The sequence below is a fragment of the Varanus komodoensis genome, unplaced genomic scaffold (assembly GCF_004798865.1).
Source record: "Varanus komodoensis strain SLA01 unplaced genomic scaffold, ASM479886v1 scaffold13_1, whole genome shotgun sequence".
Classification (NCBI taxonomy): Eukaryota; Metazoa; Chordata; class Lepidosauria; order Squamata; family Varanidae; genus Varanus; species Varanus komodoensis.
The window spans coordinates 3,774,564-3,799,364 of NW_025335408.1; the positions used below are offsets into that span (position 1 = coordinate 3,774,564).

The following is a 24,801-nucleotide window of genomic DNA, read 5'->3' on the forward strand; positions in this document are numbered from 1 at the left end:
AGCTACATAGGGTTACCTGATTGTTTCTATAAAGCACAAGATATGTTGAATGTATTCAAACTACTATGAAATATGAGAGCATTTTAAAATAGTTAAAAAAATGTTCTATATGAGGAAAGGAAAACTTACAGCAGGAAAGATAAAGGTGTACCAGGGTTTGATCCTGATTTAGATGCATACATTTTGTTTGTCAGACAAAAATTTCTATATCCTTTACTCCCCATGGAAATGCTTAAGAAAACCAAAAAAATGCTACACAGAGGGTTGAAAAACCCTGCTGAATGGGGAGATCTGTAGCATAGGGAAAATCCCTAAAAATCAGGCACTGGCACATTCTGAAAGCAGAGCCTTTCTGTTTATAAAAGGCAGATTCTGGACCTAAACCCAATAGCTGTCCCTCTCAGCTTTTAAGACTGGGCTTATAAACTTTTTGCACCTGGAATAATGGTAATGTACATAACTGACTGATTGTAATGGTCTTGTGTATCTTCTTTCTCAGAAACTTAACGACTATTTGACCAAGTCTTTTCTGTAAAGCAGGAAAATACCATACCTGGGATTATCAGAAGTGACTGAAAAGCAAATCTCCCCTGAGTACAGTTTTGAACACATCACTGCATTTTAAGAATATCACCATACAAGTGGAAAAGGTGCAGAAATGGCACCCAAAATTATCAATGACTTAGAACATCTGCTCTACAACAAAAAACTCAAATGTTTGACACTATTCAACCAAGAAGAATGCCTAAGAGAAAGCATGAACAAAGTTTATAAAAGTATAGATGATGTGGAAAGAATAGACACATAAAGGTTTTCTCTTTCTCATACTAGAACTACCTAGTGAAAACTGACAGGCAATAGATTCAGGGCAAACAAAAGAAAGCTTCACACAATACAGAATTCATTTATAGAATCCGCTGCCTGAAGATGTGGTGATGGTCACTACTCCAACTAACCCAGTGCATTCCTCTGCATGACTACTCAAAAAGTAAGTCCCACTGAGTTCAATGGGGCTTACTTCCCAGAAGCATCTAGCTGGCATGTGCTGGTCACAGGATACTGGGCTAGCCAGGATACTAGCCTTGGTCCATTCTTGCAGGGCTTTTCTTACATAAGATTGTGCAACATGAAAGCCAAAAGAGAGGAACAGTCAGAGCATGCAGGAACAAAAGAAAAATGAGCAAGAGAACTTTATTATGTAGCAGTACATTTCATGTTTAAAAGGGTTATTCAAATTAGAAACTTACTGTCATCAAATACCCCAGCATTAGCAAGTAATAAAGTGATGATTTTGGGGTCCTTTTCAAGCTGCATAACATGTTTGCTTTCATTTGACAGAAGAGTACACACATTAATAGCGAAGTCCACTTCATTGGGGAGTCCAGATAACAGAGAAAGCACCAATTTATTATAGTCATTTGGTGAATTAAAGTCCATAGATAGCCCATAACTTTGTCGAAGAAAATCTATTTATAAAGGCAAAAATACACCATTAGTAACAATGTACCTACAGGCTCTTGGGCCATTCTTCCCACAGAAATCTAAGAAAAATTGTACTGCTATTAACTAATTTGTCAAAATTTACCTGACACGCTGTGTTGCTGGTAATTATAGGAAGATGGAATTGCACCTATAGGAAGTTGTGGCTTTGGATTGCCTGGTTGTACCTCATCATCATCCTCTCCAAAGTGATGTACTTTCTCGTACTTTTCTAGATAACTGAAATGAAGAGCAAGGATTTTTCACTATGTATATTCCTTACATAGTATGCTGCAGAAACTGCAAATTTCTTTAATTTAGAAACTTGTTTAAACAAATTTTAATTCAAGACGTTTAATTAAATAAACTGAAGTAACATGGCCTTCTAGACTATTAGATTTTGGTTGGAAAGAAACAATTACATTGTGAAAAACAGAATCTATAAAAGCATTTTATATAGACTGTATTAAAAATGCATGACAATTTCACTGCATTACCGATCAGCCTGATTATAAAGTCTTTAAAAGTAACAACGAAATATGCGTTATCCCAGTTTTAATTGGTATACCTAGAGCTAAGAGGAAAGTTGACTATTTCTTTTACAGGGATAGATATCCATATGCTTAATTTAGGTGATGCCATTCAAGGTCAACAGAATTAGTGAGACTCAACAAAATCTTCATAGTCAATTTCCTTCTTACGTAGGCTTAAAGCAATGTTTGATCTTATACATACAATTGAAGTGAAACATCTAGAAGCAAGAAGAAGAACAGTGCCCTAGTCTTAATGCAAGATATTTAGAAGGGTTACCAAACACGCTTGGCCACTAAAAGCTAAGGCTAAGTTCCCATGGTCATCCAAACCATCATCTGGAAGATCAGCAAAACTTATACACTTTCCTGTACACCTATTCCATCACCCATTTTTATGTATGATGAAATCCATTTACGATGCATGAACTGGGCAATGATTCGAGAATACACTTGAAACCATAGTTTGGAGGTCAATAATCATGGTTTGGAGGTCAATAATCATTATGGCTTACCCAGTTTGGACATAACAGCAGGTCATGGTAACTACAAATTCCAAAATGAAGGAAGTATTTGTGTGAGCAGGTGGAAAGAGGGGGAGACAACAGAAGCAGGGCTCATGCCTACAATACATTTCCAAACCTTCAAATTGGTGGGTTAAAGGACTGGATTAGAAATGTGAAAGCCCAGAGAGGAAAAAAGAATTTATTAAAAACAAAAACATTCTGCCCCAGGATAAAAAGTCCCTAGGGGATTTAAAACAACAACAATGAATAAACAGAACAGGGTTTTTATACTACTAATCAAGATGAGATAGTCCAGCTAAACTGTTGTCTGTGTCCTCCCAGTGGTTAAGACAGAAATTAAGAGACAGGGTTTCCTTTTGCAAGAGCAAGGTTTCAATGTTTGGGAATATTTTACTGAAATTCCGTGTACACATACATAGGAGTGAGCCTTGCTGAATTCAGTGAGAATTACTTCTAAGTAAATGCACAAAGGATTGGGCACATGAGATCAAAGAGGAACATTCAATCTGCCCAGATGATGCATTGAAGAAAAAAAAAATCTTGAGGTCTAAGGACTTTGTAGGCCAAAGCTCACAGGCATGTAAAACCAATTTTCAGGGATCTACCCCCACCAGAAGGTAAATCTCCAAACTCTAGCTTTAAAAGCAGCATTATGATGATGGAGGGCTTCAAGAGTTGCATTGGCTTTTTAGCTGTGAAATGCCAATAAAAATCTGCATTGTAAAGGACTATCTGGGATTTTGGAGCCTATGCAATAAAGGAAGGATCTTGGCTCAAGACAGTTAACAGTGTTGTCTGAACCCAGCCATGATCTATAACCAATTCAAAAGGAATTAGCTGTGTGTTGCAGTGTCATATAAATTAGTGTGTATAAACTACGTAGAACAAGTTGCGCATACCTGTATGCCTATACAATTACTAATATATAACAGGTTTATTACTCTCACAAGTTGTTGTCATACAGTGAATGTGTCTTTATTTATTTTTATATTTCAAACCTCCAATGCTCAGTACACATGGAGGTTCCTACAGTAACTTACATAATAAAAATTCAACTTAAAACAAGAATTCAAACATGCTGAGTATAACACAGACAGGATTATTAATAAATACAAAAACATTTAAAATGCAGGTTCTGCAATTCAGTCATAACCCCAAACCCTTTCTAAAATAGAAGTTCTGGACTAATTTGCAGGCATTTATAAGGAAACTGGCCAGGTGCAGTTCTCAGGAGAGAGTTGTGACAGAGTAGATCTGAGATCTAACTGCTCTTGTTCTGCATCCATAATGCAAACACAACATCTATCTTCTGAAGGGGAAAGAGTATTTGAGGAAAAGTACCAAAGAAGAAGGTCCTTATTTTGGATGTCACATTCAAGCAGACAGTAGGGTAGAGTAGGGTACAATCAATTTCTCCCAGAACTGGCAAATAAATCCTCCATCCTGGTATTTTTTAAAAAAGGGCTACTGAGCCATGAGAAAAGACTGGGTGGCACACCTTTAACTCAAGCATGCATTCGGGGATTTAAACATTCAAGCTAGTACCCTTAACTGAAGTTGGAATTATATAGGCAAAGTGCATATTTTCAAAATGGGTGCTGGTTCAGGCATACCTCAGTTAGTCATGCTGACTTGGGAATGCTGGGGGGTTTTGGCTTTCATTTGTCTAAACATGCATAGGAGTGCAGTCATATATATTATTCATCTATTTGCACATTTATGAGTCATCTTTGGCCCAAAGAAAGCATGCAGGATGACTTTCTTTTGTGCGGAATGAGTTCCAAACTATGGGGCCACTGCTAAAAAGCTCTCATCTCTTGTGTCTACCAGTCTGATGGATACGGACAGGTTTGTGAGCAAGAGATCAGAGATTCCTATGTGAGCAGTCATTCCTTCATCTAACCTGATCCCAAACTACAGTATTCAGTGTTTTAAGGTGAACATCACCACATTAACATGGGCTTGGGAATGAATGGGGAGCCAATGCAGCTAGTGCAGCATTTGTGTTATACATTCTGAATGCCTGCTCTGTAAACATCCAGCTGGCTTCACTCAGTGTAGGATACTTTGCTTTAACCCCATGCCATTAATTCTACATCTGCCTCTGCTTGGGTTGAAGAATTACAGTGAATCACAATAGTATACATTGAAGAGAGAATTATATTAGTCTAGCCTGGCATAGGTACTGAAGCAAAGATACCTTTTCTAGTGAATCAGCAAGTCAGTCTAAGTTGTTACACACCACCTGTGCTTCCATGAAGAATTTAAGTCCATGAAAAAAAACAAACAAAAAAATTGGGTTTTTCAGGGGGAGTTCATTCCTATCCAAAACCAATTGCAAGCCTTCATTCAAACTGTCAGACCTCTCAAACTACAGCACCTCCATCTTATTTAGATTAAACCTCAGAATGTTTGCCCTCATCTCTCCCAAAACTGCTTCCAGAATCCTTGCTTTCAGGTTCAGGGTTTCTCAGCCTCTCTGGAACTAACAGGTGAAAAAGAGAATCAGAGATGTATATTATCTACATAGTGTTAAAAGTTTAAGAGTATCTCAACACTGAGACTCAGGACAGGTAAAAGAGAGAGATGAAAGGAAGATGTCTTTGCATAGTGCATAATTAAACTATTGAATTTATTGTCACAAGATGTAGTGATGGCCACTGACTTCAATGGCTTTAAAAGGGGATTATACAAATTCATGGATAATATTATCAATGGCTACTAGTCGTGATGTCTATTTATTACCTGTAGTATCATAGGCAGCATACAACCCATGTAATGCATTCTACGCCTGTCTCAGCTTGGGATGAAGAATTACAGTGAATTACAGCACACTGCTGAATAGCACTTTCCGGGGAACAGCAGTGCTAGGGTGCTGCTGCACTCATACCTTGTTTGTGGGCTTTCCATAGGAACAGAATGTTGGATTAGATAGGCTTTTATCTGATCCAGCACAGTTGTTCTATTTAGGTTCACTATAATCTATGATTTGAAACTATTTAGTTTTAAATAATTGCTATAAAATAGTGCCCTACAATGCTTAGCATTTTATAAGACCAGTAAAGCATACTACAACTGGAACATCCATTCAAAAACTACAAACAGGGTGCAAAGAAGGCCCTGCCAGTCACTGACTCCCACCTAACCATAGATAGCAAAAGTACTCTTAGCAGTAATATTGCTTCAATTTTTAAAGCACAGAGAGGAACACATATGGCAGAATAAGTCTTTAGGTACTTTTACTCAGGTCTGTTTTGGATGTGAACAGTCATAACTAGCTCATTAAATTGTGCATAGAAAAATTCAGAACTGTTTGAGTAGCAATGTTATTTGTTCCTTACAAACAGCTTTAAAAAATACCATATTTTTTGATACTTAAGATAGCAGAGTATTCCTAAAAGTGGTTAAAATGCCATTTAAACATGCAAACTGATCAAATCCATGTGAAAAGAAATTTTAAACTATTCACATGCAGTCATTCTATCATTCAGATAGAACCTACTGCATCATTTATAAGCAAATGTAGTTTACACTGGAAGTAGTTATCTTTAACCATTTATGATGTGGCATTAAGGAGACTGCCTTAAACCATCTCTGGATTAGCATCAGAGAACTCCAGACCAGTTCTCTCACAGAACGAGAATATTGCTGAAGTTTACAACAGAATATGAGTGCATTTTTCATTCATCGATGTGCTTTCAAAATGACTGTATTATCATTTTCATGTTTAGGACTGTCGAGAAACTAAAAAATGTTATTTCATTCCTTAATTGGTCTAATTAATTAAATGGTATTTCCAAAATCCCAATGTACCTGCCTTTTTAAACAAATAAGGAAAGAATAAGATTTTACTTTGTTAAAAGAACTGCATATTACAATCCTTAATATTTTATTTTTGTTCACTATTACTGTACAAGAGAATGAAAGCATCCTCCAAAATTAAGCAAATGTGCTTTTCACTCACACTCAGTTAATTAAAACTGGCTTGATCAAGCAATTTGTTGTTGGCTGATTAACATACCAATCAAAATTCCAGACAGAGATAAGTCTGGGTGTTTCCTTTTTTAATAAACTAAATTACTCTAACCCCAGTGGGTAAGATGACATGTACATCTGAACAGATAAAGGCACTCCAATTCAGGCCCCACCATTAGAGGTGTTCAAATAAACCATAAAGCAGTAGAAAACTACATGGCTCAAGGGTTTCATGCATATCCCCTACCTTTCCCCTCTCAACCCATACTCTAGCCATACTCCAGTGATGTTTCCAGTGGGGGAAAGTAACTTTTCATGGTTTGGTGCTATTCAATTCTGCCTCCCCACCCCATAAAAAAGGTACCACAATGGCAGATATGCAGCTTTTGGTGAGGAAATGTAGCTCTTTTGCTCAGGAAGTTGTCTGCCCCTGCCATAAAGTGTTACTTGGATCAGTCTATGCCAATGTTTTACACAGGTACAATAACGTTTATTCAGAGACAGCTCATGGTGTACTCCTCAATTCATGGTCCTAATACAACTTCTCCCACAATACTCCATTTTCCCCCCCAATTTATTTTAATGGAATTTTTTTCTGTGCTTGCATTTTCTGTGTGCTCCCAAATCATGTGTGTTCCAAACTAGGGGCATTATTATACTTACCAGTGGAAGCTATAGAACCTGTTTTGTAAAGTATTTCCCCATCTTCTTCCACCACCCATTTTTCTTCTTCCTTTTCCTGCTCTTCCCTCACATGGATTTAGATGGGCTTTGCAGGCAGGAAATACATGATTATTATTTTGGAGTCTCATTTTTACTGTGTACCTACACAGCTAAACATTAGTAAATCATTAGCACAAACTTTAAAAAACGTATATTCCTACACTGTTTCAAAAGGCCACATGCAGTTACTGGACTTGAAAAGGAATACTCCAACACCCTCAAATTTCCTACTTCTGAAACTACAGCATGATAGTGTGGCTTGTAGCACGTGCTCATGCTATAACATAAGTGAATACACGGGATCTTTTCAGCTTTTTCTCTGATAATGTATTGGAGTGCAGCACCTGATAATGTTGGAAACATACCAGATAATGGGCTGTATTTATTAATGTGTGGCCATACTGTAGGAACTGCAATTGAAAAAAATACTGGTACAGTGGTACCTTGGCTCACAAACTTAATCTGTCCCAGGACTCTGGTCATGACCCAAATTGGTTGTGAGCCAAGTTAAATTTCCCCGTAAGGTTTAATGTAAATAAAGTTAATCCGTTCTGTAACCATTTTTTAGATCAGAAAAATGTGCAGCAGAGTGACAACAACAAAGATTGCGGCCATCTCCCCACCCCAAGCACAAGCATGGCCATCTCCCCGCCCCTCAAGGTCATTCCTGCATGTGCCTGTCATCCCTGCAGGCGCCTGTCATCCCAGCGTGCCGGGGTGGGGGTGAGATGGGTGTGATCGCGGGCACACTGGGCGAGGGAGAGATGGGCGCAAATGGGGTGCTGGGGCTGGGGAGATGGCCGTGATCGCAGTTCCGTTCATGCAGGGAAGGTGTGCCTGATCAGAAGTGTGCTCCTGCAGGAAAGACAGGCGGAATCTCGGCCATCTCCCTCGCAGCTCTGCTTTGCTGCGCTCGTCTTTCCTCCAGCAGCGCGCCTCTGATCACACATGCCTTCCCTGCAAAAAGGGAAGGGGGGGCGGGGCCCCCCCCCCCCTGGGGGGGGGGGGGGGAGATGGCTGTGATCTTGGTTGCTACCCAAAGCAATCTTTGTGACCCAAGTCAAAATTTTTCAGAAATTTTTGTTCGTGACCCGATTTGTTCATGAGCCAGGGTGTTCGTGAGCCAAGGTACCACTGTATAGTGTATAGCAGAAATGGAACAAGTTCTAGTGTAGATTTTATACCATGAATGCATAATTACGTCAAGATTTTATTGGATGCCACTGCATATGTGATTGATTTTAATTGTTAATTTTGGTTTTATTGTTTGAACACTTTCATCACTGTTTTAATGTTTTGTAGTTTTACATTTTGTACACCATCTTGAGACGCTTTATCCTAAAAGACAGATTTTAAGATATATTGAGATAGGATAACATAATACCCATATTTTACACTTCTGCATTTTATAAATGATATTGCGGTGATATTTTATTAGTGTCTAGCTCTGCAAAATCTCTTTCCCATGGTGAAAGAGGTGTGACAAGGGAAAAAGGGATACAGAAGTAATATATTCCATGTCACCTTGTTCCCTCCAGCAGTTCTTCATGCCACTTTTCAAGCAAATCTTAACTTTTCTGAGTAATTTACACTGTAGTATTTGGGGGGAAGATATGGTAAGGTTCCTATTCTGATAGTCATATTTTTGTTTGCTTTTATGTAAGATTAAAATTTAAGCTAGAGGCAAGGATGTGTCCTGTTCTACACTTTGAAATACCATGTACACTGAAAAGTGCTATATAAAGATGCTACAGAAAATGAATCCACAGAGCTTTTCATTTTGTCAAGCTGTTTACTAACAATTGAGAGGAAACTACTGTAAGTGAACAAGAACATTGCTGAAAAGGAATTGAAAACAATATTAAGAATGAATAAATAGTTAGCATTGCAAAAAGGCCTGAGGATCTATAGAAGTGATTTTAGCTTTACTACAGATAAATTCTTTGGAAATACATATATGCCTAGTAAAGTTCATTCTGAAATTCTAAAAAAGCTTGTTTTAGATTTTTATATTGAAAGTAATATAGAAAAATAACAATGCAACATATGATCTATTATTATGCAGTTTGGTATTACAAGATATAAAATAAGCAAACAAAACTCCTGAAAAATTCTGTGGCCCTCTAAATTCTGTCCAGGGTTCATGGCATCACTAGGCCATGGGTTATTTGAAGGCTGTTTCCCTCTCAAACAAGCCATGCTGCCTGGATTCAGATGACAGTTCAACCAGCCATGTGCCAGGCAGATTGTTAGGCAAACAGTACGCAGCACATGCTAGGGTTTAAATAAACCACTGTGAATGAAACTGGAATTGAAAAATGCACAAACTGTGAATGGTAGAATCCAGAACACCCATTTTATTTCTTGGTGTTTATATTTAAAATAAACATGTATTTGCCCAATTCTGTGTATTTATGTAAGCTTTTTATCGAAAATATGTCATATAGGGGTCAACATTTATCAAGGCTTTTCTTGAGCATGAACACGTAGAAACCAGAGCTTCTCACTTAGCCAAGTTAAGCCAGAACAGTCTATACACTGCTATAAACAAGCATATCATATTTATACAATTTACAGGGGTTACATGTACAGATTTTTAACACTGCAGAAGGGAATATGTGGCCAGAGTGACCCACACTGTATACAAGGTGATAGAATGAGGTATAACAAGAGTTAGTTTATAACTGAAGAAAGGAGGACACTAGTTTTGAAACAGTGCTGTCCAATCTTGGGCTTGTATTTCTTTTAGTAGAAATGCTGTTAATAGTATATCAGTTATAAAACGAAGTGTTCCTATAAATTTCATTGGCTAATTGTCAAACCACTAAAACATCTGTGCCCAGACCACAGATAATTTTCATTCTTGATAACACTAGTGCAATAAAGTCTGAAAACATGTACAAAGAAAGTTTTTAGTACCAAAGTACACTAGCAGTACTGTTGGCTGTCCAATACAAGCATAAGAAATCAAAATAATACGGTATCTATTTAATTTAATGTTTTACAGTATGGCTGTACTGAAAGGCAGCCAAAAGAAATACATAGCTATGCTACTAGGAAAAATGCTGAAATTGAGAAATATTTTGGCTAAAACCAATACTGTTCCAAAAGGGAAACAAAGTGTTGGATGTATTACTTATTTACTTCACTTCTATACCAGCCCAAAGGCTCTCTGGACAGTTTACATCATTCTCTTCCTGCTTTCAATCTTATCACCACAACAACAACCCTGTGAGGTAGTTGAGCTGAGCACCTGTGACTGGCTCAAAGTCACCCAGTTGGCTCAGTGGCTGAGCAGGGTCTAGAACCCAGATCACCTGAGTCCTATTCCTGTGCTCTTAACTATTATGCCACACAGGCTCTAATTAACATAAGAGAGAACAGAAGCAGTTACTTAAAATCACAGAATACCTCATTCCTGCAACATTTTGGTCTTGCCATGATGCGCCCACTCCAAATAGGACCTATATGAAAGCAATTTCTGATGGACATTTCTATTAAATGTCAGTAATAAGCTGCTATAAATAACCAAAATGAATGTAATTCATATCCAAGAAAATTGAAATTCTTATTTAAAAATTAAAAAACAAAGATTGTATGCTAAGGGTGCAATCCTACAGCCTCCTGTGATCTCAGAACTGAGATGCACTGAAAGAACCACACTATCTATTCTCATCAAGATCACAATGGGGCCTCAGAAGAGAAAAATGGTGAGTGCTAGGGGCAGTGGGGAGGAAAAGAGGCAGGGCCTAAGGATTCATATCAATGCCTATTTCCCCTGCACTACATAGCAGTGTACCTAGATGCTGACATTGGTGGTCTACATGAAATACCCAGCATGAGGCACAGCAGCAGCTGCAACAGCAATCATATCTGCACTTCATTCCAGACATAGGATGCACATAAGCCCTGAGAGTGCAGATTTTGGTTAATGCAATTTAGAGGTTTTGGTTAATGTGATTTTCATTCCCTATTGCTATACCTCAAACGGGAAAAATTATATGAATTAGCAGTATCTGTAAGGATGGAACTTGGTGGCAAACCATGAGGTGGATTCCCCCTAGCCAAGGACCTCCTTCTCGGCAAAATTTGTTTTCTGTCCAGTGACTTTAATAAATGTAAAAAGAGCATCTTAATGACCCAATTTACACACAACAACAACCCAGAGCATGGGTTGAATGTGGATTGTCATTAAATCATGGGTTCTAGTTATCTGCCAGCATGACACAACAGTTTGTCTTGATAACAGTGGCTTGTTCACTACCTGACAACAAACCATGGGACCTTTTCAAATGTGTCAATATTTGAATAGGTCATATTTAGGCACCACTTGCAGAGGGATAAACATCTGGCTATTTGGCCCACCTTTTATGATTATATATAAATGTTTCTATTTATCGTTGTACTGCTACACACTTAACACATACTTATGGATATACATTTCATGCACATCTGTTGTGATGTATTTTAATATCTGTAACAGAATTTTATGTTTTCCTTTTACAAGCTTTTCTTTGTTTCGATGAAATATGAAAAAATCTACATTTAAAAATATGTTGCCTGGCATATGCCACAGCTGCTCATGAGGATCTCAGGTGAGCCTGGAGAATTATGGACACCAGGCCATAGTTAAACCATAGTGCAAGATTTGCATGTAACAAACAATGATTCAGCAACATCTACTCAACTGTAATCAGTAAGACTGGTATGGTAAACTATTATCACTTGTTAGATTTACTATGCAGATAAATGGAACCAGTGAAACATACCTTCCCCTCACCCTTCTCAAAGCCAAGCTCTAACTTCTTCACAGCCCACTGAACTGGCATGAAGCATATGCAGTAGCTAAGTCCAAGGTTAAGAGATTCTTTTACCATGACCAGGAAATGGGAAAAGGGGAACTTCTAAATGTAAAACAATTGTTTGAACAAAGTGTTGAAGTTACCACCTCACTGACATAAATGAAAAACACCACTGTACTGATGCTATTTGCATTGTTAAAGACTGAATGTATGAGATAGAAGAGAACCTGCCAGTTTTTTTTGACTTATGCATAGTGCTGCACACACCAATCCAATCTTATTTCTCACAGAAATTACCTGAAATGCATAGAATTGAAGACAGTTTAGAAAACAAATGAATTTCTGTTTGCATCTTCATAAGTTAAAATATCCCAGCATTTCTTCAGTCCTCATCAGCTGAACAATTCAAAAAGATATCTACTGCTTAGAAAAGGCTGCTCTCTACTGGAAAATTTGCAAAATGCTACCTCAAGCACTTTATAAGCATACAATAAAAACTTATGCAAAAGGGGAAAGTAATGGATGCAAAGTGATTTTTCAATTAATATGATTCCCTAGACACAGTTGACAAGAACAAAACTGCATTTCTTTGAATTAGATTTGTAAATGAAAGTCATGTTCTTGGCTTTTTTTGCTCAGTTAAATGAATTAGCCAGATGTAGCAATGAAGAGGTGAATTCTTTCATCATAAATGCTACAACCACTCATATTTCTCTTAACATTAATTCCTCTCTAGGGGAAAAAAAGTTTCTTAAAAGCATGGTATGCATGAGCTGAGCTCCCCCTCCCATCCCCTGGCAAAATCTAAACAACAAAGAACAATTGTTAACCAGCAGTCTAAGTGTAAACGTTTTTTAAGCTAGGAAGCCACAGTTCCTTCCCCCTTCCCCCAGTCATGGAAAAGGAATCTAAAACAGTATTATTCAGCATATTTCTCTTCAGGTCAATAAAGAGTATTAATATTGTTCCTTCTTTAGGATTGTGCTTGCTTGGGATGGTGACCTGGTTGGGCATAAGAAGCATGGCAGCCCAGGGCAATCATTCTCATGGACTGCTGGCTGCATCTCAGATTATTCTTTGGAATCTGAAGGTGAAACAGATTACAGAGGGGGAGGAAGGGCTAGGTCAAGATTCACTGATGCAGGAGGAGATGAAGGCAGCAGGCATTTTGCTGATCAAGGCAATTCCTGGGAATGGCCATGATGTACAGCTGGTGGGAGGGGCCTCTGAGGATAAGGAATTCTCAGACACAGGCCAGGCTACTGTTATTGTCGCCATGGTTAGGCATCACCAGAGACGAAAGGCTCAGCTGAATGAGCAGCACACAGAGAGGAGATGTGCTTGCCTTTTGAGAACTCCTCTTGAGAGGATGGGACCCAGGCATGTTCATAAGGAGAGTTTCTGGAGGTAAACACTAGATTTGGTTCAACAAACTGCTCTGTTCATGCTCAGAAATCTGTTCTGTTATTCGTACTTGAAAGAAATAAAGAATGTTTTGCAAGAAAAATGGTCTGTGACTGGTGATTGCTCAAAGGAGGAACCTTGGCTCACAACAGGTAAAGCTTTGTCAACAGAGAACCTTGGCTATTGGCCAGTATATAAATGAAATAAATCAATCAACAAGCAAAACAAATAAAACAAACAAACAAGCAAACACAAGCCTCAAGTTTCCTTTCAGGAAGGTTTCTTGCTTTCTAAATCAGACCACAATTATAGACTGTACACAACTTTATAAAAAGCAAACCATTGCTTCTGAAACTTTTAACAGTTGCATTTTTAAATTAGTGGACCACAGGTCAAGAGCTTGTATGGTTTCCATGTCAAATCCAATTTATTTATCTATTTATTTCATTGCTATATTGACCAATAGCCAAAACTCTCTGGACAACAATTAGCAAAATATAACACAATAAAATATATTATTACTAATTTATTTCATACTTACACTGCCCCATAGCTGAAGCTTTCTCGGCAGTTTACAACAGTGCAGAAAACAAATACAATACAAATATCATAAAAACAAAACAACATTAAAATGAATTTAAAATATAATGCAAAACTACAATACAAAAATAAAAACCAAAATTCCAGAACAAGCTCCACCAGAAGATCATAAAATACATTAAAAAGGACTTTCCTAATACTGTAAAGGAGTGATCCTACAGCCCCTAAGACCGCAACCCAGGGACCATAGGGCATAGCAGGTTTCCTCTCTCAAGGCCATAGACATGGCCATGACTTCAAGAAGGGAAAACCAAGTGGGAATTCCCATCTCCAATACCTTCAGGCACTGCAAAAAGGAGTGCAAACATTCCTGTTCTGAGGATTCAGCAACATCTATGGAAGATTGAGGAAGGAAGGACAGGGATGGATCATTTTCTCCAAATGTGTCTGAAAACTCTGAGGTGGGCCGGGTTAATGACCTAGGCGGGCTGTATCTGGCCTGTGGGCCGTAGTTTGAGGACCGCTGGCATACAGGTACAAGATCCAGAGTTGCTTTGACCAAATGGGGTCTTTCAGTGGCTTCTGTCCTTTGTGATTGCAGTGATATGCAGGCAACAACAAATATGTATACCTGCCCTTTGTGTCCTGGTCAGTGCACATTAAAGAACCTTATGGCAGTGCAACAGAATGCAAGTAATGTTGCTAGCTTCTGGGCTAGATCTGCTTAACTTGTACATATTTTAATTTTATATTTTGCATTTTAAATTTCATGTTTTATAGTATGCCTAATATGTTTTATAATGTGCTTTATTTTAACCGTAATGCTTCTGACAGGAAGGAAGTACGGACGGATGGAAGGAAGATGATGATAATTATTTTGGAAAGGAGATAAAATGGTAAGGGAAAAGTATGCAAGGGATCTCAAAAGAGAGCAAAAGAAAGATACACAGAAAATTGTAGAATTTGAGAAGAAAATGTTCAGAGGAGAAGGAACAGTAAAAGAACTCCCCAAGGCACTGAAGGCAGTTGAAGAAGAATTGAGGGAAATGTGGGGGCCTCTCCTCTTTTTATGGACACTAGGGTGGCAGAGGGGTTCCCACCAAAACACTCTTAGCCAGTGAATCTTCCTGGTAACAGGCTTCATGCAGGCGCATGTGTGTGATGTACAGAGACCATGAAGAAGAATTCCTATTATACAGATGATAAATGCCTTCAGTCAGGTTTTAATATGCATATACATTAGATGAGCACATCAACAAGTTATGTCAGCCATCCCATATCCTTTTAATAGAGTATTATCTTCACTACATTGGCCTTAATTATGAAATACTGAATATTTGTGCCAAAGCTTTTCTTAAGTTCAGTTAAGGCATACTCAATTGTATATTTAGTAAAGGCCACCAATTTGTGCTAACAGTTCACACAAATGTATGTTTAACTGAATTCAACAGAATGCATTTTCAAATTTTCTGAGGAAGTTGACTAGTGCTTATATTCTGAATTTTATGAAACAGTGTTTCTTTAATGACTATTTTGATTTTTTTATTTTAGCTCCCTATTTTGCATTTGTTACACTAGTTCAGATATGTCTTTATGTAAATATACCAAACACAAAAATGACACTCCCAAATATTTACAAAATAACATATTTTAAACATATCATTGAATGATATAAATATGAATGAGCTGATCACTTGATTTTAAGCACACAATTTTTGGCTTCTTTTTCTAATCTGCAGAATGTTGGAAGAAGCTGTGGCTCTGTTACAAGATCAGGAACTTGGAAGAGAAAATCCAAAAGGTTGTGGTACATGTACAAATGCACCTGGATCTGTGTATTTCACTTTTTGAATTTTACTTAAAGAATGTCAATTGATTAGACATACTTTAATAACAAAAATTATAGAAAAGACTGAACATTGCAAACCAAAAACCCATTCCTGGCCATTTAGTGATTTTTAAAAAATAGAATCATAGAATACTAGAGTTGAAAGAGACCAATGAAGCCATTGGGTCCAACCCTCTGCTAAATGCAGGGCTCCAAGTTAAATCCTCCATTTTAAATGGTTGTTGAGCTGCATGATGAATGCCTACAGTGTGGGAATGCTCATGTTAACTGGTTCCATTCCTATATATTTTGCTCTGGCAGGAATTTTTTCCTGATGTTCAGCAAAAATCTGGATTTCTGTAACCTGAGCCCATGCCCATCACCACCACCACCTCCATCCTCCTCCTCCTTATTCTGTTCTCTGAGCAGCTTAAACAAGTAACAGGAAATAATGACTCTGTAAAACACCTAAGACAGGTGGTAGGTGTTCCTCTCAAGCCTCCAGGTGTCCATGGTAAGTCTTTAAAGGACTTGGCATAAAGATCGTTCTACACCTGGTGCTGAAAAGATGACAAATTGGTGCCAGGCAGTCCACAGTGGGGAGGTTGTTCCATAGAAACAGAAACCGAGTCAGGAGGGGTCTCCCAGGTCATCTAGTCTAACCCATGGCTCCAGCCAGCTCCACTCATGACATGCCTACCATGTGCATGTCTAGCCTATCCTTGAACACCCTCACCAATGGGGCTTCAACAACATCCTGTGGAAGCCCATTCCATACCCAGAAGTCCATTCCATACCCATACCATAGCTGTGAGACCACCATTGAGAAAGCCCTCCTCCTTGTTACTACTGTCCAATCTTACCTGAGAGTTGGCATTCAGCAAAGGTAATACAGTACAAGCTGAAGAAGCAGGATGGCAGCTTCAGACTGAGAGGCAAATGGTTAAGGACCATCTAATTAGACTGAATGAGTTCAAATCTCCTGGTCCTGATGAACTCTATCCTAGAGTAATAAAGGAGCTGGCAGGAGAACTCTCAGAACCATTGCCTACTATCTTTGAGAAATCATGGTATATGGGAAAGTTCCAGATGACTGGAGAAGGGCTAATGTTGACATATTCAGAAAGAGAAAAAAAAGGACCCTGGGAACTGCAGACCAGTCATTCTGACAACAACCTCTGTAAAATGTCTTGAGCCAATTATAAAGCAATCAGTCAAGCAAACACCTTGAGTACATGCAGTGATTAGTAGAAGTCAACATGGATTTCTCAAGAACAAATCCTGGCAGGCTAATCTGACTTCATTTTTGATTGCGTAACCTCCCTGGTAGACTGTGGGATGCTGTGGATATAATATGGCTTGACTTCAGCAAAACTTTTGACAAACTGCTCCATGATATCCTAATTAGCAAACTAGATAAAACTGGGCTGGATGGAACAACTATCAGGTGGATCCACAGTTGTCTACAGAATTGGACTCAAAGAGTGCTCATCAATGACACCTTCTCAAACTGGGGAGAGGGGGACAAGTGGGGTACTGCAAGTTTCTATCCTGGGCCCAATGATTTTCAACATATTGATTAGGAAGTGCAGAGAACGCTTACCTAATTTGCAGATGACACAAATTTGGGTGGGATAGCTAATACCCAGAAGACAGAAACAATATTCAAAGGCTCAACAATATTACAAGTGAGAAAAATCTTGGAACTGTTGCAGATAACAAGATGAATATGAGCCAGTGATGTGACGTGGCTGCAAAAAGGGCAATACCATTTTGGGCTAAACTAATAGAAGTATCTCTCTCAAATCACATGAAGTACTATCTCCCCTCTACTTAGCACTGGTTAAGCCTCATCTGGGCACCACACTTTAAGATGCAGACAAGCTGGAAAGGGTTAAGAGGAGGGCAACAAGGATCCAGGGACTGCAAACAAAGCACTATGAGGAGAAATGGAAGAAATGGGCATGTATAGCCTCAAGAAGGATTGAGGAGACATGTGACAGCACTCTTCAAGTACTGGAAAGACTGCCACAAAGAGAAAGGACAGGATCTTTCTTTGATCATCCCAGAGTACAGAACATGGAATAACAAGCTCAAGTTACAGGAAGCCATATTCCAGCTGAACATAAGGAAGAATTTTCTGACTTTAGAGCAGTATGATAATAGAATCCATTAACAGGGAAGGTTGTGGGCTCTCCCACACTTGAGGCATTCAAGATGCAACTCGACAGCCATCTGAGAGAGATGTTTTAACTTGAAGTCTTGCACTGAGCAGTGGTTGGATCCGATGGCCTTGTCCCCTTCCAACTCTGTTCTACGATCTGACTTATAAATGTTTTGGGCTTATTAAAATTGCCTTTCCTAAATTCCAGGGTAGATTGTTGGCTTCATTCAGCTCTTGCTTTCTTTAGAATCTTCTGTCAGAAAATTCTGCCAATCTTCTCCCCCAGGCATCCTTCCACTAAACCAAATCTTTACCTTACTGTAACTAATCCTAAGTACATGTATTTGAACTACATATTATTCCCTTCTTGCCCTGTTTGCTATTTCCTCCTTTTCTACTGTTTGCTCCTCTGGATCAAATTGTAAATTGTCAAATTCCTTGAAACTGGGACTTGTTCTGTTTTACTATATAAAGCACTATGCACTTTGTGGTGCTGTTCAAATAGTTATATTACACTAAACATTGATCTGCTGGAATGGATGGATTGCACAATTAAGAAGGACCTTTTATGCATCCCATACTGCTAGGAGGACAGGGTTCCATCCTCTGTATCTGCCTCTGGATAATCTCTACCTGTCCTAGGGCACTGGAATCTGGAACAGAGAAGAGCAGGCACCTAACCATAAATTGTGAGGAACTGGAAGGGCATTTTGTTTCCTTTTTCTTGCCACACTGTTAAAAAGTTTGGGATGCTCCATGCTATCCAGTTGCTAATGCCTGCAAGCAACTGATGCAGAGGCTGCCCAAACTTTGTGCATCCTCTGAGCCCTGCAAGGTGCAACTTTCTAATAGCATGAAAACAATTGTTTTGCCAAGAGATGAAAAAAACTGTTATTTTATGACCTATACATGTAGGGTTCTAAAGATATTTGATTCACGGTTGATTGACTGACTGGGAAGGAAACAGGCCTCCCCCTTTCCATATACTGCTAGGCAGGGAAAATAAAATTCAGAGTTTTGTTCACAGCAAACTACACTTCTGATTGAATCTTTCTCAGTGACCGAAGTACGGATTTTGCTTTCATTCTGAGTGCCCCTAAATGCAGCACCATATTTTTCTTATGTAAGTGAATGGCAATTACTCATTTGTACTAGAGAAAGTGAAAGAATGCAGTGCACTTAAGGACATGGTTGAAGTCAGAGGCCAAAGTTACTCCTTGCTCTTTCTGACCACAGTTGGCTGTGTTTTTTTCCTAAGAACATTATTGATTTCACCAGTTTTCTTTGATCTACAGAAAATGAAGCTGTTTCACAGTTCCATCCTGGGCAGTGTTATTTGATAATGATACATTCTAAATTTTGGGAATCGCCTTTTATTATTTCTTTCTTGTCTCATCACTTCTGGTGGTTTATAGTAAAACAATATTTATTTTATTTAAAACATTTTTATAATGTTCCTATAATTCTAACAGCTCTCTGGATGGTTTTCAAGATTAAAATATAACAATAACTCAATATATCAACAATACACAAAAACAAATTGTAATAATAATCCATAAAAGGTACTCAACAATTAAAGTAAAATACAAAAACAATAAAAATAGATCAACAAAATGAAACAAATAATTAAATAATTCAAGTGCTATAATAGAATATAAAATAACAGTAACATTTTCAACAGCTAAAATATAGGGAGAACAAAACAGTTTAAGCCTGGTACCTAAGCATGTAAAGGGTTGGCCCCAGGCACACTTTTCTGGGGAGGTAGTTCCATAAATGGGGTGCCACAGCTGAAAAGGCCCTTCTCCTAGTGGCCACTTTCCTTATATTCTTTGGCTGTCTGAGAAGGACCTCTGATGATGATCTTACATTCCAGGCAGATGCATATAGAAGGAGATGTTCCATCAGATATCCAGGTTCTAATCCATTTAGGGCTTTATATGTCAGAGTAAGCACCTTAAAGTGGGCCTGCACTTTAACTGGCAAACCAGTGCAGATGGTGTAAAACTGGGGATCTATGCTTGAGCACTTTGCCCAAGAAAGGGATGTTGGCCAAAAGCCTATAGTTGCTAATGTCCTCTGGATCCAGGGTTATCTTCTTTAGGAAGGCCCTGATCATTGCCTCCTTTAAAGGAGCTGGGACCAGCCCCTCCTTCATAGAGCTATTTACAGTATCCTCTCTTCACACACACCCTCCTTTGCTTGGATGATCAGCCATAAAGGGCAAAGTCGAGTAAATGGGTGGTTGGCCAAACAGCTCCAAGCATCTTGTCCACATCCTCAGGCCTCAACAGTTGAAATTTATCCAATACAAATGGACCACATGGTGCACTGGGCAACTCTGTTCTAGGGACTACATTAAATGTGGAATCCAATCTGTTACGAATCTGAGCTATTTTATCCTCAAACTGCCATGAAAACCCGTCACAACGGGTCACTGAAGGTTCCATTTGAGTCTGGACAAGTTCATAGTAGTCCCCAAACTTTTTGGAACAGCTCTGCTGGATGACATTACAAGGATGCAATGCTGGCAGAAAAGAATAACGGTTCTAGCTCTCATTTTCATCATCTTGAGGTGGTGACAGTTTGGAACGAATGAGCAAAGTGACAGGCTGGATGTGAGTCAATAAGCTGAAGCTCAATATGGGGCTGCCTTTGAGAACGTTCCAGACATTGCAACTTATCAGGTAGCACACCTGCTGACTAGGACCAGCATATCATACCAGTCCTAGGCCAAGTTACACTGGCTGTCAGTTGCTGTTAGGCCCAATTCAACATTCTCACAATAACATATAAAGCCCTAAATGGTCTTGAGTCAGGTTATCTGAGGGAGCACTTCTCTCTCTAAGCTCCTTCCTGTTCACTGTGGCCTCTGCATTCCTCCTCCTAACAAAGTGAGGGGGGAGTTTGCAAGGAGGGCTTTTTCCTGCATAGAATCCCAACTTTGCAATTCAATCCTGCCTGAGGTCCAGTTGGCACCTACTCTTTTGGCTTTTAGGTGCCAACTAAAGACTTATTTAAAAGTTATTTTAATAAGTTATTTTTATGTATTAATAATGTTATTTTTATGCTTCTGTCAATGGGACATGATTTTAAAGGAGAGATATCTATTAATTTTAATGGTTTATGTTTTATAATTGGGTTTTATATATCTATTATAAAGAAAAGAGAAATATCAACAACCTCAGATATGCAGATGATACCATTCTAATGGCAGAAAGTGAAGAGGAACTAAAGAGCCTCTTGATGCGGGTGAAGGAGGAGAGTGCAAAAGTTGGCTTGAAACTCAACATTAAGAAAACTAAGATCATGGCATTCAGTCCTCTCACTTTCTGGCAAATAGATGGGGAAGAAATGGAGGTAGTGACAGATTTTATTTTCCTGGGCTCCAAGATCACCGCAGACGAGGACTGCAGCCAAGAAATTAAAAGACGCTTGCTCCAGGGGAAGAAAGCTATAGCAAATCTAGATAGCATACTAAACAACAAAAATGTGTCTAGTCAAGGCTACGGTTTTCCCAGTTGCAATGTATGGCTGTGGAAGTTGGACCATAAGGAAGGCTGAGTGCCGAAGAATTGAGGCCTTTGAATTGTGGTGCTGGAGGAAGACTCCTGCGAGTCCCTTGGACCGCAAGGCGATCAAACCAGTCAGTCCTAGAGGAGATCAACCCTGACTGCTCTTTAGAAGGCAGATACTGAAGATGAAACTCAAAATACTTTGGCCACCTAATGAGAAGGAAGGACTCCCTGGAAAAGAGCCTAATGCTGGGAACAATAGATAGCAAAAGAAGAAGGGGACAGCAGAGAATGAGGTGGCTAGATGGAGTCACTGAAGCAGTTAGTGTGAGCTTAAGTGGACTCTGGGGGATGGTGGAGGACAGGAAAGCCTGAAGGAATGTTGTCCATGGGGTCGCAATGGGTTGGACACGACTTCGCGACTAACAACAACAACTACAACAACGACGACAAACTTTGTTAATTTATTCACAGATTTTATTGTTATTATTGGTCTTTGTAGTTGAATGTTATATTGTGCTTGTATTGTTTTAGGCAAAAAGGGCATTTATTAATCACCCAAGTCACTCCTGCATTCCTGAGAACAACCTGGGCTTCAACAGGAACACCAGTCATATCAACTGGAAAATCCCCCAAGAACCCTCTGAAAGCTATCCAGATCTATTAGACCCCAAGGTTGGACTACTTTAATAGGTTCCTCACCCTTGTGCAGGGAAAAAGAGGTTGTCAGTCTAAACATCACCAGGAAGTGGTCCAACCATGACAATGTGGTTACTGTCACACTCTCCACCATCAGATCACCATCTTCCTGCTCAGTCAAAAAGACCAGGTAGAGTGTGACTCTTTCTAACTGTTGGGCCAGTGATGTGCTGAGACAGCCCCATGGTTGTCATGGTAGCCATGAAGTCCTAAGCTGCCCCATTAAAATCCAAAATACATTAAAACACAGGGAGAAAGACTTTCAGAGCGATACAGGTTGCAGACCCTGAAGGTCTATATGCCAGAGACAGAGGTGGTGAGTCTGATATGTACATTCCTGAGAAAACATAACATTGGAATAAGTACAGAAGAAAGTCTTGCCTACACCTTTCCAGGATTGAGGAACACTGTGTATAAAAAAGTCTTTATCTTGCATCTGTTTCCTTTATATGAACTGTAGCTTTCTATACAACTGTCTACCCATTCCAGATTCAAAATAAGAAAAAATATACTATTTACAGCACTACAAATGTCAACAGACATTTTTATATTGTTCATATTAAATTATACAATGAAGTTATAGACACATTAAGAAAGTACCAGACATACTCATACATACACCAAGCTTATCATACATACAATTCAAAAGCAGTAACCTTAATTCTCAGCTTAATTTTCAATGTATTAATTTCAAACAGCCAGTATAGAAATAGCTTTTCTAATATGAAAAGAAGAAAGTTTATGAAAAAATTGTTACTTAAATTTGAACTTCAAAGGGAAATTCAAGTTCTACTGGCTCATTAATAACACATTATTTAGCATTACACTTTTCACATTCCTGTAGATTTTTTTCTATCATTTCAAAGTAATAGAGCGAACCTGTTTTGAGAGGAAGGATCTGTTTTGCTCTTTTAAAAATACCTTTCTTTCGCAAAACACCCCCAAGCGCAATCCCTCTTTCTGCTCAGAGATATGCCTTCATTAGTTCAGAATTCCATTTTATAAGGAATTTCTGAATATATTGGCAGCTTATGCTCAATATGGAAGACCAACAAGATGCAGTTTAAGCAGGTTGCTTACCTGTAACTGATGTTCTTCGAGTGGCCATCTGTGCAGTCACACATATGGGTACTGCGCCTGCGCAGTGCCTGTGGCCGGAAGATTGATAGTTAACGGTTTTTGGCGGGAAGCTCCGCTCCCCCTCCCCCCTGTGGCCTATAAAGAGTGGAGCGTCTGCCATTTTGTTCAGTCTTTGTGACCGAACGTACGATATCTGAATAATTTTAAATCTTTTTTTTTTGTGTGTGTGTCGGTACTGTAAAAACGGGGATGGTCGGTACCAAAGATGCCTTTCTCATCGACACCGAGCTGTTGATGTGTCCATTCACCGACACAGAGCGGGGCCGGCGGGTGGGTTGTGTGACTGCACAGATGGCCACTCGAAAAACATCAGTTACAGGTAAGCAACCTGCTTTTCCTCGTCGTGGCCTCTGTGCATCACACATATGGGTAGATTAACAAGCTTACCATCAAGGAGAGAAGGTGTCCTCAGTGAAGAACAGAGGAGAGTACAGCTCTACCGAAGGAGCAGTCCTGTCGAGCTCGAACATTGAGATGGTAGTGCCTGGCGAAGGTGCAAGGGTTCGCCCAAGTAGCGGCTCGGCAGACGTCATCAATCGGGACCCCCGATGCGAATGCAGACGAGGTTGCAACAGCTCTAGTAGAATGGCCTCAGGGAACTGAAGGCAGTTCGAGCTTAGCTAACTGATAGTACAAGACAATAGTGTGGACTATCCACTTAGAAAGTCTTTGTGGAGTGACTGGCTCGCCCTGATCCCTAGCAGAATATTTGATGAATAGCTTATTGGATCGTCAAATAGACTCTGTCCGCGATCGGTAGAAGGCTAAGCAATGGCGAACATCAAGTGAGTGTAACGATCTTTCCAAAAGGGGTTGACGGTGATGGGAAAAAAGCAGGCAGCACAATGTCTTGTCCTGTATGGAAAGGTGTAGACACTTTGGGTAAAAAAGACGGGTCGAGGCGTAAAACGACCTTCTCTCTGTGAAAGTTTAGATAAGGAGGGTCTATTCGAAGAGCGCAAAGTTCACTGGCCCTCCGGGCTGAAGTGACAGCTACAAGAAACGCCGTCTTCCAAGAAACCAATTGCAGATCCACCGTTGCTAAAGGTTCAAAGGAGGTCTTCATAAGGGCCTGCAGAACTACAGAAAGGCTCCATGTGGGCATAACCGGTCTAATTGATGGGTTAAGATTATATAATCCCCTCAAAAATCTCTTGAGGATAGGATGAGAAAACAGAGGTGATTCGTCGACTAAACCACGGTGGTAGGCTATCGCGGCTGTATAAACTTTAATGGATGACGGCTTCAATCCGGAATGGTGCAATTCCAGGAGCAACTGAAGAATTTGTTCAATAGATGAGAGGAATGGGGAGAACGAACGCGACTCGGCAAAGGTGGAAAAACATTTCCATTTAGCCTTATATGACTTCCTTGTGGACGGATTTAAGGCAGAGTAGATGATATGCTGAATATCAGGGTGCAAAAACGTCGGATTCGAATTCAACGGGTCTTGTTTTGAACTGGATGGTGCAGAG

At 39.3% G+C, this 24,801-nt stretch overlaps 1 protein-coding gene across 3 annotated transcripts in view; it reads right to left on the bottom strand.

The window, feature by feature from the left end:
• The window catches only part of ARID2 (AT-rich interaction domain 2), a 120,507-nt gene that overhangs the window by 56,869 nt on the left and 38,837 nt on the right, over positions 1 to 24,801 (bottom strand). For 2 of the 3 annotated variants that reach the window (XM_044422900.1, XM_044422901.1), the window contains exons 4-5: positions 1,586 to 1,719; positions 1,248 to 1,466 (exon numbers count right to left, since the gene is read on the bottom strand). In XM_044422900.1, the coding sequence (XP_044278835.1) occupies positions 1,248 to 1,466; positions 1,586 to 1,719 (353 nt within the window). Of the gene's footprint in view, positions 1 to 1,247; positions 1,467 to 1,585; positions 1,720 to 4,736; positions 4,754 to 24,801 lie in introns of those variants that run through there. The other variant, XM_044422902.1, reaches the window with a different exon arrangement.